We start from the raw sequence: 15159 nt of genomic DNA on the forward strand, positions 1-15159 counted from the left end.
GAATAGGACAAGTATGCCTGTTTTCATCACTTCTATTCAATGTAAGTACCAGAAATTCTAGCCAGAATAATTTGGCAAGAATTGGGGGGAGAAAAAGGTACCCAAGTTGTAATGGAAAAAATAAAATTATCTCTGTTCACAGATGACATGATCTTATATAGAGAAAAATCATTTTTCTAAAGAATTCCTAAAGAATCCACGAAAAATTATTAGAGCTAATAAATGAATTCAGCAATGAGCTGTATTTCTATATACTTGTAACAACTAATCCTCAAAGAAATAAAAAAAAATTCCATTTATAATAGCATCAAAACTAATAAAATACTTAAGCATAAATTTAACCAAGGGATGCCTGGGTGGTTCAGTTGGGTTTAGCAACCGACTCTTGATTTTGGCTAAGGTCATGATCTCAGGGTCCTGTGCTCAAGCTCCAAGATCTAAAACAGAAAGACATCCCATGTTCATGGATGAATGACTTAACAATGTTAAAGTGACAATACTACCCAAATGATTTACAAATTCAGTGCATCCTTATCAAAATCTCAGTATTGCTTTTTAAAGAAAAACTCATCCTAAAATTCATATGGAATCTCATATTCCATAGCCTGAAAGGCCAAAATAATCTTGAAAAAGAATGAAGTTGGAAAACTCACACTTCCTGATTTTAAAACTTACAAGGCTACAGTAATCAATACAATGTGGCACCTGCAAAAGGAAACAAACATAAACCAATGAAATTGACAAGATAACTCCTAAGAAATAAACCCTGACATATATGGTCAATCTTTTTTTAAAAGATTTTATTTATTTATTTGACAGACAGTGATCAAAAGTAAGCAGAGAGGCAGGCAGAGAGAGAAGGGAAAATCAGGCTTCCTGCTGAGCAGGAAGACCAATGCGGGGCTTGATTCCAGGTATGGTCAATTTTTTAAAAAAAAGATTTATTTATTTGAGAGAGAGCAGAGCAATTGACAGAGCACGAGTGTAGGGCGGGGCAGGAGGGATAGAGGGAGAGGGAAAAGCAGACTCCTCACTGAGCAGGGAGCCTGATGGTATTAGAGGCCCCAATCCTAGGACCCTAGGATCATGACCCGAGCCAAAGGCAGACACTTAACTGACTGAGCCACCCAGATGCCCCCATATATGGTCTATTTTTGACAAGGATGCTAAGACCATTCAACGGAGAAAGGAAAATTTTGAAAGGAAAATATTTCCAACAAAACGTGCTGGGAAAATTGGATATCCATGTGCAAAAGAATGAAATTAGACCCTTACTTACTTATTAGACCATATACAAAAATTAACTCAATATGAAAAAAATTAATTCAATATGAATCAAAGACCTAAATTTATGAGCTACAATAAAATTCTTAGAAGAAAACATAGGTAAATGCCTTTATAACCTTGTATTTTTTAACACTAAAGCACAACAAATAAAAGAAAAGCAGAACTTCAACAAAATGTGAAACTTTTGTGCATCAAAGAATACTATCAAGAGAGTAAAAAGAATACACAGAATGGGAGAAAATATTTGCACATCAGATATCTGATAAGTGATTAGTATCTAGAATATATAAAGAATTCCTAAAACTCAACAACAAAATACCAAACGACCCATTAAAAACTGGTCATAGGATTTGACCAGGTATTTCTCCAAAGAAAATATACAGATGGCCAATAAATACATGAATAGATGTTCAACACTATTATTGGCCATTAAGGAAATGGAAATCAAAACCATTTCATATCTATTAGGATGGCTATTATTTTTTTTAATTATTTATTTATTTATTTGACAGACAGAGATCACAAATAGGCAGAGAGGCAGGCAGAGCGAGAGAAGGAAGAAGCAGGCTCCCTGCTGAGCAGAGAGCCCCATGGGGGGCTCGATCCCAGGACCCTGAGATCATGACCCGAGCCAAAGGCAGAAGCTTTAACCCACTGAACCACCCAGGCGCCCCTAGGATGGCTACTATTTTTAAAAAAGGGGGTGGGGGATAATAAGTGTTGGTGAGGTTGTGAAGAAATGAGAACTCTCCTGCATTGCTGGTGGGAATGTAAAATGATGTAGCTACTATGGAAAACATTTTGTTGTTTCCTCAAAAAGTTGACCGCAGAATCACCATATAATCTAGCAATTCTACTCTTTAGTTTATATTCAAAATAACTGAAAAGAGAGACTGAAAGAAATATATATCTGGATAACAATGTTCATAGCAGCATTATTCACAATAACTCAAAAGTGGAAAAAACTGTTCGTGTCCATCAACAAATGAATGAGTAAACAGAACATGGTATATACATACAGTGGAATATTATTCAGCTACAAAGGGAAATGAAGATCTTATACATGCTATAACACAGATGAGCCTTGAAAAGATGCTAAGTGAAAGAAGTCTCACACAAAAGGGTAGATATTCTATTATTCCACTTATACGAGATACTCAGAATAGGTAAATTCCGGGAAACTGAAAGTAGAATAGAGGTTGCCAGCGGCTAGTGGGAGGGGAGAACGGGGAGTTATTGTTTAATAGGCAGAGTTTTTGTTTGGGATCATGAAAAAGTTCTGGAAATAGATAGTGGCAACAAACAGCACTGTAAATGTACTTAATGTCACTGAACTGCACATTTAAAAAATGGTTAAAATGGTAAATTTTCTGTTGTGTATATTTTACCACTATTAAAAAAAACTTGGTTCTCAGTTTTTCCCAAAAAATGTAAAAGGACTTAGATTTTCTTCTTCTTTTTTTTTTTTACCTTTCTTTTTTTGGTCAGGAATAAAAGGAAAGAGAGTCCCCAAACACAGCCTTAATTTACCCATGTCTTAATACCTATCGATGAACTCATTTTTAAATATAGCATCCCTCTGCCCATTAAATGCTCATATTATAGAAAAATCAAATACAAAAACAAAAGCATATAAAAACTCAACTATTATTAGCATTTTGTATGATTTTCTAATCTTTTTAATAATGAAGCCAAATGCAATGTCCCTAATAAATGCTTATAGTGCTTAACCACAAAATAAGTGAGTACTTGTCTCATTAATAAGTTATGCGGTTTCACAGAAGCTTGGCCTAAAGCACTCTCATCTTCTCATTTTACTTTTAGATTTTTAAAAGGAGAACACTATGGCATTATCTGTGACACCCTGTGCTTTCTGAATATGAGGAAACTGTTCTTTCTGTTCTGCTCTGAACACAGAGATCGAACTGTTCTGGCAAACTAAACAAACTAACAAACTAAATAAAAAGTTACCTGACTACCTAAATTCAAAAAAGCTTCTGCAATGCTTTGGTGAAAGTAATATGGCAAGTTATGGGCTCAGAGAATGTGTTTTTACATTTCTCTCCTCATTAGGCCAGTTTCGTTTCTCTTGACCAAGAATCGCAGATGGTGGCAGGGCGGGGGGTTGGGGGGCATTAAACACAGAACTACAGTATCTCCATGAGTTTCAGATAAGTATGTTCGATGAACTTAAAAAATGAGAAAAAAAAGTAGGTAGCTCAAATGAGTTTCTTTCCATACTTCCAATTCACTGTCCTGGGAAGAGCTGGCATCAGCTTTCCTTTTGCCCCGGTTCTTGCCAGTCATGTTTTTTCTGGACTGGTCATCCGCATCTTTATTTGGTGTGGTTTGGGACAAAGATGGGCTTGAAGAAGGGTCTCCTGGAAAGAAAAGTGAGATATATATTGCCAGTAGTCACAGGCTATAAGAACCAGAGCTGGAAGAGGGTCAGCATGCTTTCTGTCCATAAGAACCATATTACAGCGATAAAGTCTGGAAAATCAAACTTTGCCTGATCCTGATCAGTTTAGGCACCAACATCGAGCATCAACAGCTCCTAATATAACAGAGATAGTTATAATAGAATTTATATACCTGCCTCTCAATGCAAGAACACAGCTATAAAGTTGTTTCTCACACACACACACACACAACCCCCAAAAACCTAAACCTGTATCTGGCCAAGTTTCTATATCAGAGTTTCTCGACTTGGCCCACATTTTGGGCCAGATAATTTTTTGCTGAGCTGATGTCCTATGTATTCTAGGATGACTGGCTAAGCAGCACCCTTGCCCTTTATCCACTAGATGCCAGTAGCACTCCCCACCCACTGTGACAACCAAAAGTATTCCATACACTGCCAAATGTCTTAGGCGAATGTGGGAGAGGGCAAAGCACAAAAATCACCTTTAGTTGAAAACCATGACTCTAGTTCTATTTACCAATTTAAAATAAAATACAGAAGCCAGCAGGACATGTCGATCTAACCAATACAGAGATAATCAGCAAAATTCAGACTGGGAAATGGCACGAGATAAACACTCCAGTTTCTTCACAAATACAGTACATCAGAGAATTAAAAAAAGGGGAATTTGTAAGTTAAAAGAGAAAGTATATATCCATTAGTCCCAATGTATGAACCTTACTTTGATCCTAATTTAAATAAACTCTAAATAAAATAGGTTAATTTTTAAAAAATTAAAAACTCTAATAAGAAAGGAAAATAAAACTCTTCATATTTATGAGAAAACTAGAAATAATACCTTTTAGTATTTTATGATAGTGTAAGGAATTACTGCTGAATTATTTCAGAGGGCATGGCATTGTGGTTACACTAGCAAATATTTATTGTATAGACATAGAATGCCTGGAATTCGGTGAGAGAACTGGATTAAGTACAGTTGAAATACGAGTTAATTGTTGGAGATGGATGATGGATACATAAGATGTTCATTATACTATTCTGACAACTTCTAGGTTTGAAATTCCCTATTATTAATAAGTTAAAATTGTTAGGAAGAATAGATATTTAGAGCTATGAATTCAAAACTAAGGCATCAACCAGTGTACCTATTTCAAAGTTACGTAAATTTGAAGCAGTATCCTTTTCTTAGAAGACTAGAGAAGGTACACAAAAAACTGCTTTAGTTGAGACAGAGCACTACTTTTAAAAATGCATCAGTGCTAACAATAAACAGTCCTTCATCCAATTATATGATGTGACAGCCAAGCACTAAATTTTCCTGAATGATAGAGACAAATAAAAAGTATATACATATGTTTACTTACTGAATGTGTGTATAAAGCCTTTATGTCAGGGTTTTTTTTTTTTTAACCTGGACTTCATAATTCATCAACACATTTCAAACCTAAATGTACAGGTTTAGACTTGTAGGTTAAGTATGTATTTCCTTGAGAGGGGAAGGACCATGGCTTTCCTCATGATCTTGGAGATCCATGACGTAGAAAAAGTTAAGGACTACTGCTCTGAGGCCACAGCAGGAGTCCACAATACATACTGACTAAAACTAGAGTCCTTCAGCTTTGACAAAATGTGCCAAGATTCTGAAGTTCCCTATGACAAACACAGTAAAGCTGAAGGGCGGGGTGGCTGTCACAGTCTTCTCATTCTTGGTGCTTTTCAGTTCACAGTATCAGGTATTACATTCAGCCTGCCAATGACTCAGCACATATCTGGTTCTAATATTTAAATATTCCTCACCTGAGAAGGAAAGACAATAGCACAGTAACAGTGACTCAGACCAGAACAAAATGATCTTTACTATTCCGTAATGTTGAATGAAGTGCCCTTAAGCCACAGGCTTGAGAGGTACGGTGCTTACCAGAGGAAAGTCTCTGTGCTGTCGGCGCAGGTACCATGACACTAGGCTTCTCCGTCTGGTATGTGGCTGCGGCTAATGTGGTACTCTCGGTATCACTGTTAGTCTGGCCCGCGACTCCAAAGCTGGAGCTGGGGTAGCAGGTCTGGTACTGACTCTGACCAAGGATAGTATAGGTGGGATAGTCCTGTAGACCAAGGGGAATAAGGGAGGAAAACAAGACTTTTAGAAAGAGCAAAGCGCTGATTTCAACACAAGAGACTTTCTGTCCCCCCCCCCACTTTTTTTTTTTTTTTTTTAAAGATTTTATTTCTTTATTTGACAGAGAGAGACACAGCGAGAGCAAGAGAGTGAACACAAGCAGGGGGAGTGTGAGAAGGAGAAGCAGGCTTCCTGCCGAGCAGGAAGCCTGATACGGGGCTCAATCCCGGGACCCTGGGATCATGAACTTAGCAAAAGGAAGATGCTTATTGACCAAGCCACCTAGGTGCCTCACTTTCATGTCCCTCTTATTCATTGTTAGTTTCCTAAAACATTTATTTGACTTCTCATTTACCCATCTATAGCTTCCACCTAAACCAATGATTTTCAAAATGCATTCTGTGGCAACCTAAGAGTCAAGAGGAAAGACCTCAGAGGCTATCTTTACCATTAGCAGGAGGCTGAGAGAGAAGGGTCCCGTGCACTCTACACACAATGTCCCTTTTCTACTCTAACGGCTTTCTTTCTTTCTTTGTCCATTTTAGGTACTGAATTTCTGTGTAAATTTCTGCACAGAATTTCTGATGATTCTATTCTTTTTTTTTTTTTTTTAAAGATTTTATTTATTTATTTATTTGACAGACAGAGATCAGAAGTAGGCAGAGAGAGAGAGAGAGGAGGAAGCAGGCTCTCCGCAGAGTGGACAGCCCGATGCGGGGCTCGATCCCAGGACCCTGCGATCATGATCTGAGCCGAAGGCAGAGGCTTTAACCCACTGAGCCACCCAGGCGCCCCTGATGATTCTATTCTTTAAGAAGTTTATAAGCAACTTCGCTAGATGCTAGTGCTTTCTAAGTACAGATGAGCTTAAACAAAAAAGCACATATCCTACATTAAGGTTTCCTAGTTTAAAAACTGTGTATTGGGGCACCTGGGTGGCTCAGCCCATTAAGCGTCTCTGACTCTTGATCTTGGCTCAGGTCTTGATTTCAGGATCATGGGCTCAAGCCCCACTTTGGGCTCCATGCTGGGCATGGAGCCTACTTAAAAAAAAAAAAAAAGAAGAAAATTGGAGGGAACTTTTTAATGATTTCATGGGCACATACATGTCAAAACTTATCAAACTACAATTTAAGTGTATGCAGATTATTGTAGATCAATTATACCTTAATAAAGCTGTACAAAAAATGTGTATGATGTGTAGCTCAAATACATACCTTAAAAAATTTCAACTGATACTGATGTTGGTAAGAAGCAGGAAGAAGCTAATTAACCAGACCAATTATAAAGAGTACTCAGCATCTATCATAAACCAAATACATCTCAGGGTATGTGTCTAGGTATGAGCTGGAACATTAAACAAAAGAATAAGCTGTACTGGCTGAACTCAAGGGAGTTAAAAGTCTAGCAGGAGGAGACAACATTTCCAACAAATTGGCAGTCAATTATATGTTCAATGAATGAAATACAGAGGAAGACAACTATCCCTGCAAACTGTGATAGTCAGAGTTTTCTGAGCTAAACAGACAGAGGAAATAAGAGCATGAATAGGGCCTAAAAAGGTTTTATTAAGGGACCAGAGATATTGAGTCTGGTTGAAACAAAGGATCTTGCAGGCTTGAATGAGTCATGCAAGCCTATGAATGTGACTTGGATTCTTTAAGGCCATGGTGTATAGTTTGTGTGTTGGGGGGCAGGTAACAGTGACTATCAAAATCAAAACAACGAAAATAGAGACAGACTCTGGGCAGATGATTGACAGGATAAAAGTAGACTTTTGAGAAAATTATTCAGACAGTGTTTTAAAATCTTTTTAAAAAAATTTTTTTTAGTAATTTCTAACCCTAACATGGGGCCTGAACTCAGGACCCCAAGATCAAGAGTTGTATGCTCCGCTGACTGAATCAGCCATGTGTCCTCAGATAGTGTTTTAGGAAATGGTTAGGTACAGAGGAAAACAGGAGATGAGATGAACAGTTAACCGAAGTAACAGGATTAAAGGGGAAGAACCAAAACATAGGAAATAATAGCAAAAATGGAAGAGAAAGAATTCTAGAAATGGCTACATTAGGAATAGGTGAGGGAAAAAAAAACTGAAAACAACTTTGTTGTTAAATAAAGGCCTAGCTTTATTTAAAAATGGTCTCACTGACAATTGAAAAGTCATAGGGAAAAGTGGTTTTTACTTTTGAAGGACAAAAAAAAGGTGAAATGAAAGCCTGGCTTTTGATATGATAAACTTAGGGAAATGGCGAGACATTAAAGAAAAACATGGCCATCAATCAGCAGGAAGCCTGCAGAAATCATGCGGTCAAGACTAGAATGCTCATTTCAGAGGTAGTAAATGGACACTGTGAATGTGGTTAAACATTTCTGGGGATGAAATAATAAACATGTGGAAAACTATATACACTGTCCATGAGAAAAAACAGGATCAAAAACAAAACTTAGGAAAGGGAAAGATAAATAAGATGGAAGAGTGCCAGGTATATAGTAGAAACTCAGTAATTTGTGAACTCTAAGAATGAAGAAATGCAAAAACAATCAAATATAAAAGATGAACCAGAACAGTAATGTTAATTATAGCCAAAAAAGAGATTCATGGAGAAGTTTCATTGCTGCAGAGAAAACAAATAAAAACCTAACACCAAAAACAAAACCCCTAAAACACTGAAGCTATTACCAGTGATCTAAACATAAAGAATTAATAGAACAGTGATTGAGACCAGACCACAAAGAAGAAATGAGTGCCTAAATAAAAATGTAGAAAGAACCAGGCTTTTTCTGAACTCTGGGAATACATAAGTGAACAAAATAGAAAAGTAAGTCCCTATCCTCATGGAGCTTACATTCTAGTAGGGACAAGGTAGGAGACAGACACACAAAGTAGGTAAGGGAGCAGATAGAGCCAAATCAGTCAGACAGCATAGTAATGAAAGAAACTGGAGGGCAGCCTGAGAAACCATCCAGGGTCCCAGTTCTGGTTGTTTGTTAGATTAGCAAATTGACCAGAGAGTGAAGAGAAGAAGATCAAACTTGATGAACCATATAAAACAGGATGAACGCAGTAGACTGTACCTGGTTTGAGATGCTGGAAACTGCTGCTGCTGGAATATTGGCAATTGTAGATGAAGTGGATATCAGGCTGGCATTTGTGCTTGAAGCTATAGGATGGAGAGTGTGAAAAGATGTTAAAGATATCATGTAAAAGCCTAGAAGAAATGGAAAACATATTGTGTCTTATGTAAACAGATCTACAAGGAGATAAAGAACACTGCACAAAGGAAACAAATACTGATTTTGTTCTTCTGCATGCCATACTTTAATCTTGATTAGAAATAAAACAGTTCAAACATTTTTCTGTTTCAACTTGAGTCTTCCACCCTTCCTATTAAAGTCCTAGGAAGGACACATGTACAATGCACTGGCTCATACTAATGAAATCAATGGAATCAGAAGCTAAACAAATCTCCAGTCTATCATCTCAGCCCTTGAAAGATGACTCACCTGCAATGTGCCCCACTGACAACCAGCAGAAACCACAAGAGCTCTGGTAAATCTGCATGTAAATCCTAGACTGGGATATTTGTTACCACTTCCCCCAAATGATGCCTCTCCTAATGCAACATAATTAACTTTGAGGAATAGAGCTGATCCCCTAAACCTGCCTGGAGTTGCTTTTTGGGCTCTACTCAAATCATGAATTATTAATGTGGATCAATAAACATGATCTGGCATTTAATGATTGTACCAATGAGCCTGGAAAATATTAAATATTATTCTGGCCAGGTAACAATATACTCTGTAAGTTATTTAGGCTGCCTATTTTGGGACCAGGAATTTGGGCTAACTTTTTTTTATATCCTTCTACCACAGATTCCACCAGGGTTTTAGTCAAATCTTCAGTGACTACTATTTGTTAAAGTGACTTTTTTCAGGTGAACCAGTGTAGTAACTGAGACTACAAGGTACTGGTCTTGAACTGGTCCTTTCCCTCATTTATCACAAGCACACTTAGACCCGGTTCCCACTATAGTCACACATGCCATAAGAATTCATCGTCAGGTAGACCTGACTATCTGACTACCTATCCCATTAGCAACAAAGTACTTTACAGGTAAAGTTAATAGGAAAACCTCCATTAAGAAGAGAACAGATGTGCTCGCTTCGGCAGCACATATACTTAAAAAAAAAAAAAAAGAAGAGAACAGATGGACAAATGAAGCAGAAACATGAGAGTACTCATCAAAATCAGGGAAATTTTTATTCCTTCCCCTAAGGGTACTCTGCTTAGAAGAAAGTCTAGAAAAGATTAGAAGAGAAACCCCAGCTTTCAGATGAAGAACTTGGGACAAAGAAGAGTTAAGGTAATTTGTCTACTGTCATGGAACCACTGTTAGTCATGATGGCATCTAGTATCTCCCAACTGGATGAGCCACGACAGATTTCCTGACAATTTTTCTACAATACTTCTTCTCCCAGGGGAACTACAGGACTCTTAAAAGAGTTTACTTTCTTAAGCATAACAACCGAATGAAATAGATTTTATAACCTCATAGATGGTATTTTCTTTCTACCAATATTCATTTTCTTCTTTACAATGACTTAACCCATTTCCCACCATGGGGAAGTACAAGGAATTACTGTACAATACACAGGCTTAGATGATTCTGTAAGTAGTTTTTAATCATCCTTGTGGGTAGAGGTTTTAAGTGGCTTTCAGGTTTTATTACCAGTACATTATGCTAGGTAGCCAAGCAATAAAACACACAGGACATAAAGTGATTTAAGGTGGGAAAGAAAATGAATAATTTAATCTCTTAAGTTTATTTCTCCTAGTGAAGTCCACTTCTAGCTCAATTTTTCATTGGTCTTTATTCTAGCATATTAATCCTCTTTTCTCCTATTTACCTTTAATTCTGTTCTACCTTCTTACTATCTTATAAATGGTTAGCAGTACAACTCATTCATATCTTCGCATACATGGGGAAAAGGTACTCTGACAAAGTGGTTTTATAAATTTAACAATTTTCAGACTACTTACTGAACTGGGCTAAAGGTAACAAGGTAGACCTTATAAACAACTGGTCATATACTCTTATATCTCTACTAGAAGTTTAATAACTTGATTAGCTAGTTGCTATACTGAATTTTTAATACATACCTTCCTAAAGATCACAAACTACTCTCAGCAATAGTGGCTTCTATTACAGGAAATGTTGGCCTACTGACCTAGAAAGCTTATAGGGTTCAGTATACCACTTCTTTCTCTAATTCAATCAAATCCTTTCTCATATGTGCCATATTCATTCATTCAGCAAACCACGGTCTACTATGCACCCAGAAACTGTTCCAGTCACTGAGGAATAGAGCAGTGAACAAGGCAAAGTCCCCTGCTCTCATGGAGATCACACTGCTTTGATGGAGTGAGATAACAATTAAATACATAATTCTTTAGGCTCTTGTAACCATCACTGCACCCAAGCCAAACTCACCTCAAAGGGCACACACATCACTGTATACACTACCCTCCACATAACTATGACTAAAGGTACTAAATAGTACTTATCATTCTGCCCATATACACATATATATGTCTCAACAAATAATATTTGATTGCAGATTTAAGAAACAAAAACAGCAGCAATAAAATTGCAACAAAACATACAAACTTAGAGGATCAAAGAAAACTCAAGCGGTCAATACTACTGATACATATCTGAAGACTATCTGCTCTCCAAATGCGAATGGCACATCCAACTGTTTTTGGATAGTCTCCACTCCTGTTCTGACAACGGAGCCATGAAATAATAGAAAAACAAAGCTTCTGAGAACCATGCCCACTAGAGGTCCAATCAATAAATACGAAAAGAGGAGACTCAGTAGTTTCCTCATAGGTGTGTTTTAAAAAACCATGCCCCAGTAGAGGTCCAAATAATATAGTCAATATACACAGACAGCTTTAATCAGAAGACAGTGGTTATAGCACTGTGAGAGTCACAGCCAAATTAAATGACACTGCCCCAAAGCCAGAAGGTTGACCTAAAGGTTAGTGATATATAAAAGTTGGCGCAAGATTTACTTTCTACCCATGTGTTAACTTCATACATGTCTCCCTCTACCACCCTTGCCTACCTGGCTTTCAAGTTATTCAAAGCAAGATGAGCTCTTTCTCACTTGAGCACCTTGGCAATGTTGCTTGCTCCGCCTGGATTGTTCTCCCTGGCCTGTCCCTCTTGCCCTCCCAGCATGATGGCTCATGCTCAGCACGTCCACTTCCTCAGAGGCATGCTCTCTGACCCCTCTATTAAAACTAACTCCTTGGGGTGCCTGAGTGGCTCAGTCAGTCAAGCATCTGACTTTTTTTTTTTTTTTTAAGATTTTTTTTATTTATTTATCAGAGAGAGAGGGGGAGAGAGCGAGCACAGGCAGACAGAATGGCAGGCAGAGGCAGAGGGAGAAGCAGGCTCCCCGCTGAGCAAGGAGCCCGATGTGGGACTCGATCCCAGGACGCTGGGATCATGACCTGAGCTGAAGGCAGCTGCTTAACCAACTGAGCCACCCAGGCGTCCCAAGCATCTGACTTTTGACTCTGGCTCAGGTCATGATCTCAGGGTTGTGAGATCAAGCCCTGCACCAGGCTCCACACTCAGCATGGAGCCTGCTTAAGATCCTCTCTCTCCATCTCTCTCTCCCTCTGCCCCTCCCCCCAACGCCTCCACCCTTGCTTGCATGCTAATTTAAAAAAATTAAATTTAATTAAAAAAAAAAAACCACAACTAATTCCTTGTTTTCCCAATCACAGCAATCTGGTTTTTTATTTTTTCTTTCTGAGAACTTTTCAAAATCTATTTAATTATTTACTTGCTTGTTTTCTGTTTCTTCCACTCATCTGTAAGCTCCAAGAAGACAGAATCTTACTATCTTATTCTTATCTCCAACATCTAGCAAAATACCTGGCACAGAGCAGGTGATGCTCAGTAAACACTTGTGGGATTCACATCTATCCTGCAGACAGGTATACACCTGTGTAACTTGTGGGACTCAAGTATAGCATGTCAAGGTCATCAAAAACAAAAAAACCCTGAAAAACTGCATAGTCAAGAGAAGCCTAAGTAGACATGACAATTAAATGGAATGTGGTATTCTGGATGGAATCCTGGAACAAAAAAAAGGATATCAGGTAAAAACTAGGGAACTATGGGGTGCCTGGGTGGCTCAGTGGGTTAAAGCCTCTGCGTTCAGCTCAGGTCATGATCCCAGGGTTCTGTGATCAAGCCCCGCATCGGGCTCTCTGCTCAGCGGGGAGCCTGCTTCCTCCTCTCTCTGCCTGCCTCTCTGCCTACTTGTAATCTCTGCCTGTGAAATAAATAAATAAAATCTTTAAAAAACAAAACAAAAAACTAAGGAACTATGAATAAACTATGGACTTAGGTAATAATAATAATAATAATAATAATAATGTACCAGTATGGGTTCATTAATTATAATAAATGTTCCATTCTAAATAAGACATCAATAATAGGGGAAATTATATACAAGATGGGGGGTATCTGTAACTCTCTGTACCATCTTCTCAATTTGTCTATAAATCTAAAACTAAACTAAAAACTAATGTCTATTTAAAAACAGAACAAAACAAAACTCAATGAAAGACTATAAAAAAAGACTATCATGGGCTACCAACAAAATTAAGCACAAACACATTCATTAAAAGTCAAGATTACGTTAAAATTAGTTTTGAAATTTCTGAAATTAATTTTACCACTTAAATATTAACCACCTAAACCATCTCAACTGAAGAAAATAACCAGAGACTGGGCCACATATTTATACTGTAGGAAAAGATTGATATAAAGCAGCCAGATCTACTTAACTGAAGGGCTTTCATAAGCATTGCATAAACTGAAGAAAGGGCTTTGATCAGAGTTGATCAAGCCAGAAGTATAACTTTTTTTTAGGTTGAAATTATACATTTTAAAGAAATTGCAGTATGTTGGCACATATTACATTAGCTTCAAGTGTACAACATAGTGATTTGACAACTCTAGATAACTCTATATGTCAATTGTAGAATGCTTTGGGGTACAATGAGGAGACACTGCTATTTTGACCATTTTTCAAAAACTGACAGAATTCTTGCTTTTCTTCCGTGGAGGGACTGGACAGTTATACAGGGGGAACAGAGCAGCCCCGGACAGCCATTCACTATCCATGCTAAGGAAAACTAAAGGTGGGAGAGAGGAGAGTGATATTGATAGCAGACAACCTAGGTAATTTGACTCTGCCAATACTCACATTTCATTTTAGCCAATTGTTTCAATTTGTATTCTATCAATGTTTCTTTAGAATAAAGGTAAAAATTAATAACTTGATGGTTACCTTCGGCCTTAAATTCTACCCTCTGCCAAAGTTCTAACGAACAACAAAATGTGCCAAGAGGTTAAAACCAGAAAAGGGAGGAAAAATAAACTTACTTGTTTGTCCGTAAAGGTTCTCTCTTATGGGAGAGCTGATATTGACATCATGATTTCAATACCGAAAATCATAAATATTGCACTCATGCTCTGAGGTCAGACTGCCCAGCTTACATCCTGACTTAATTATTTACTAACTGGTAAATGGAACAAGCAGAAGTAGTTCTTAATCATTTAAAATGAAAACAATTAAAACTGAGTAGCAAAATATTTTATTTACTATAATCTATATCAAAACACTTTTTTATCACCAAAGTTTGTATCTTAAGAGTACCTCAGACCAGTTTTTGCTGTCCCATCCTCACTCCTCTAGCATCCATTTTATGAGGAATAAAATTTTAAAGCTGGGAGAAATCAGGAGAAGGGAGGCAGATGAGAAGCCAGGAACATGGACATTAATTTCCAATCTGGAGCAATGACAAATTGCCTGTGTTAGATGTGGAAGGGCTGGGAATTAATCCCATAGTGCCTTCTGAATTTCTCTCTCTTTATTCCTAATAGTCCTGTCATAATTCTAACCTTTTAGAACAACAACTCAGGAAGGCAAAGATGTTCAGAGTTCAAGCTTTAAGGCAATGCTTTTTATCATGAAATAGAAACAAGACTAAACTTTTTGAGAAGGAAAAATGCTCTCACCAAGAAGCAGCAAGTGGGAGGTATGACAACACTGCAGCAAAAAAATGCAGCACACATCTCACTTCTGCCCTACCTGGACTTCCCATAAAAGAAATCAGCAAAGTTCTGCCCCAAGGGGAGTCTTCTGCTCATTTATAGGACAAAGTGCCACTGAGAACAGACTAAAACAAAATCAGACAGGTTTTCTGGACACCAACATGCAAAAGGAAAGGCTGAAG

The 15159-nt window shown here is 37.7% G+C and overlaps 1 protein-coding gene across 3 annotated transcripts in view; it reads right to left on the bottom strand.

Annotated features, from left to right (window-relative positions):
* EYA3 (EYA transcriptional coactivator and phosphatase 3) overlaps positions 1 to 15159 on the bottom strand; it is a 109637-nt gene that overhangs the window by 26579 nt on the left and 67899 nt on the right. For all 3 annotated transcript variants that reach the window (XM_045064047.1, XM_004741038.3, XM_004741040.3), the window contains 3 exons: positions 8907 to 8992; positions 5631 to 5814; positions 3529 to 3668 (listed from right to left, as the gene is read on the bottom strand). In XM_045064047.1, the coding sequence (XP_044919982.1) occupies positions 3529 to 3668; positions 5631 to 5814; positions 8907 to 8992 (410 nt within the window). The remainder of the gene's footprint in view (positions 1 to 3528; positions 3669 to 5630; positions 5815 to 8906; positions 8993 to 15159) is intronic.

This window comes from Mustela putorius, unplaced genomic scaffold (genome assembly GCF_011764305.1).
Source record: "Mustela putorius furo isolate JIRA1106 unplaced genomic scaffold, ASM1176430v1.1 tig00003853_pilon_pilon_pilon, whole genome shotgun sequence".
In the NCBI taxonomy this organism is placed as follows: domain Eukaryota; kingdom Metazoa; phylum Chordata; class Mammalia; order Carnivora; family Mustelidae; genus Mustela; species Mustela putorius.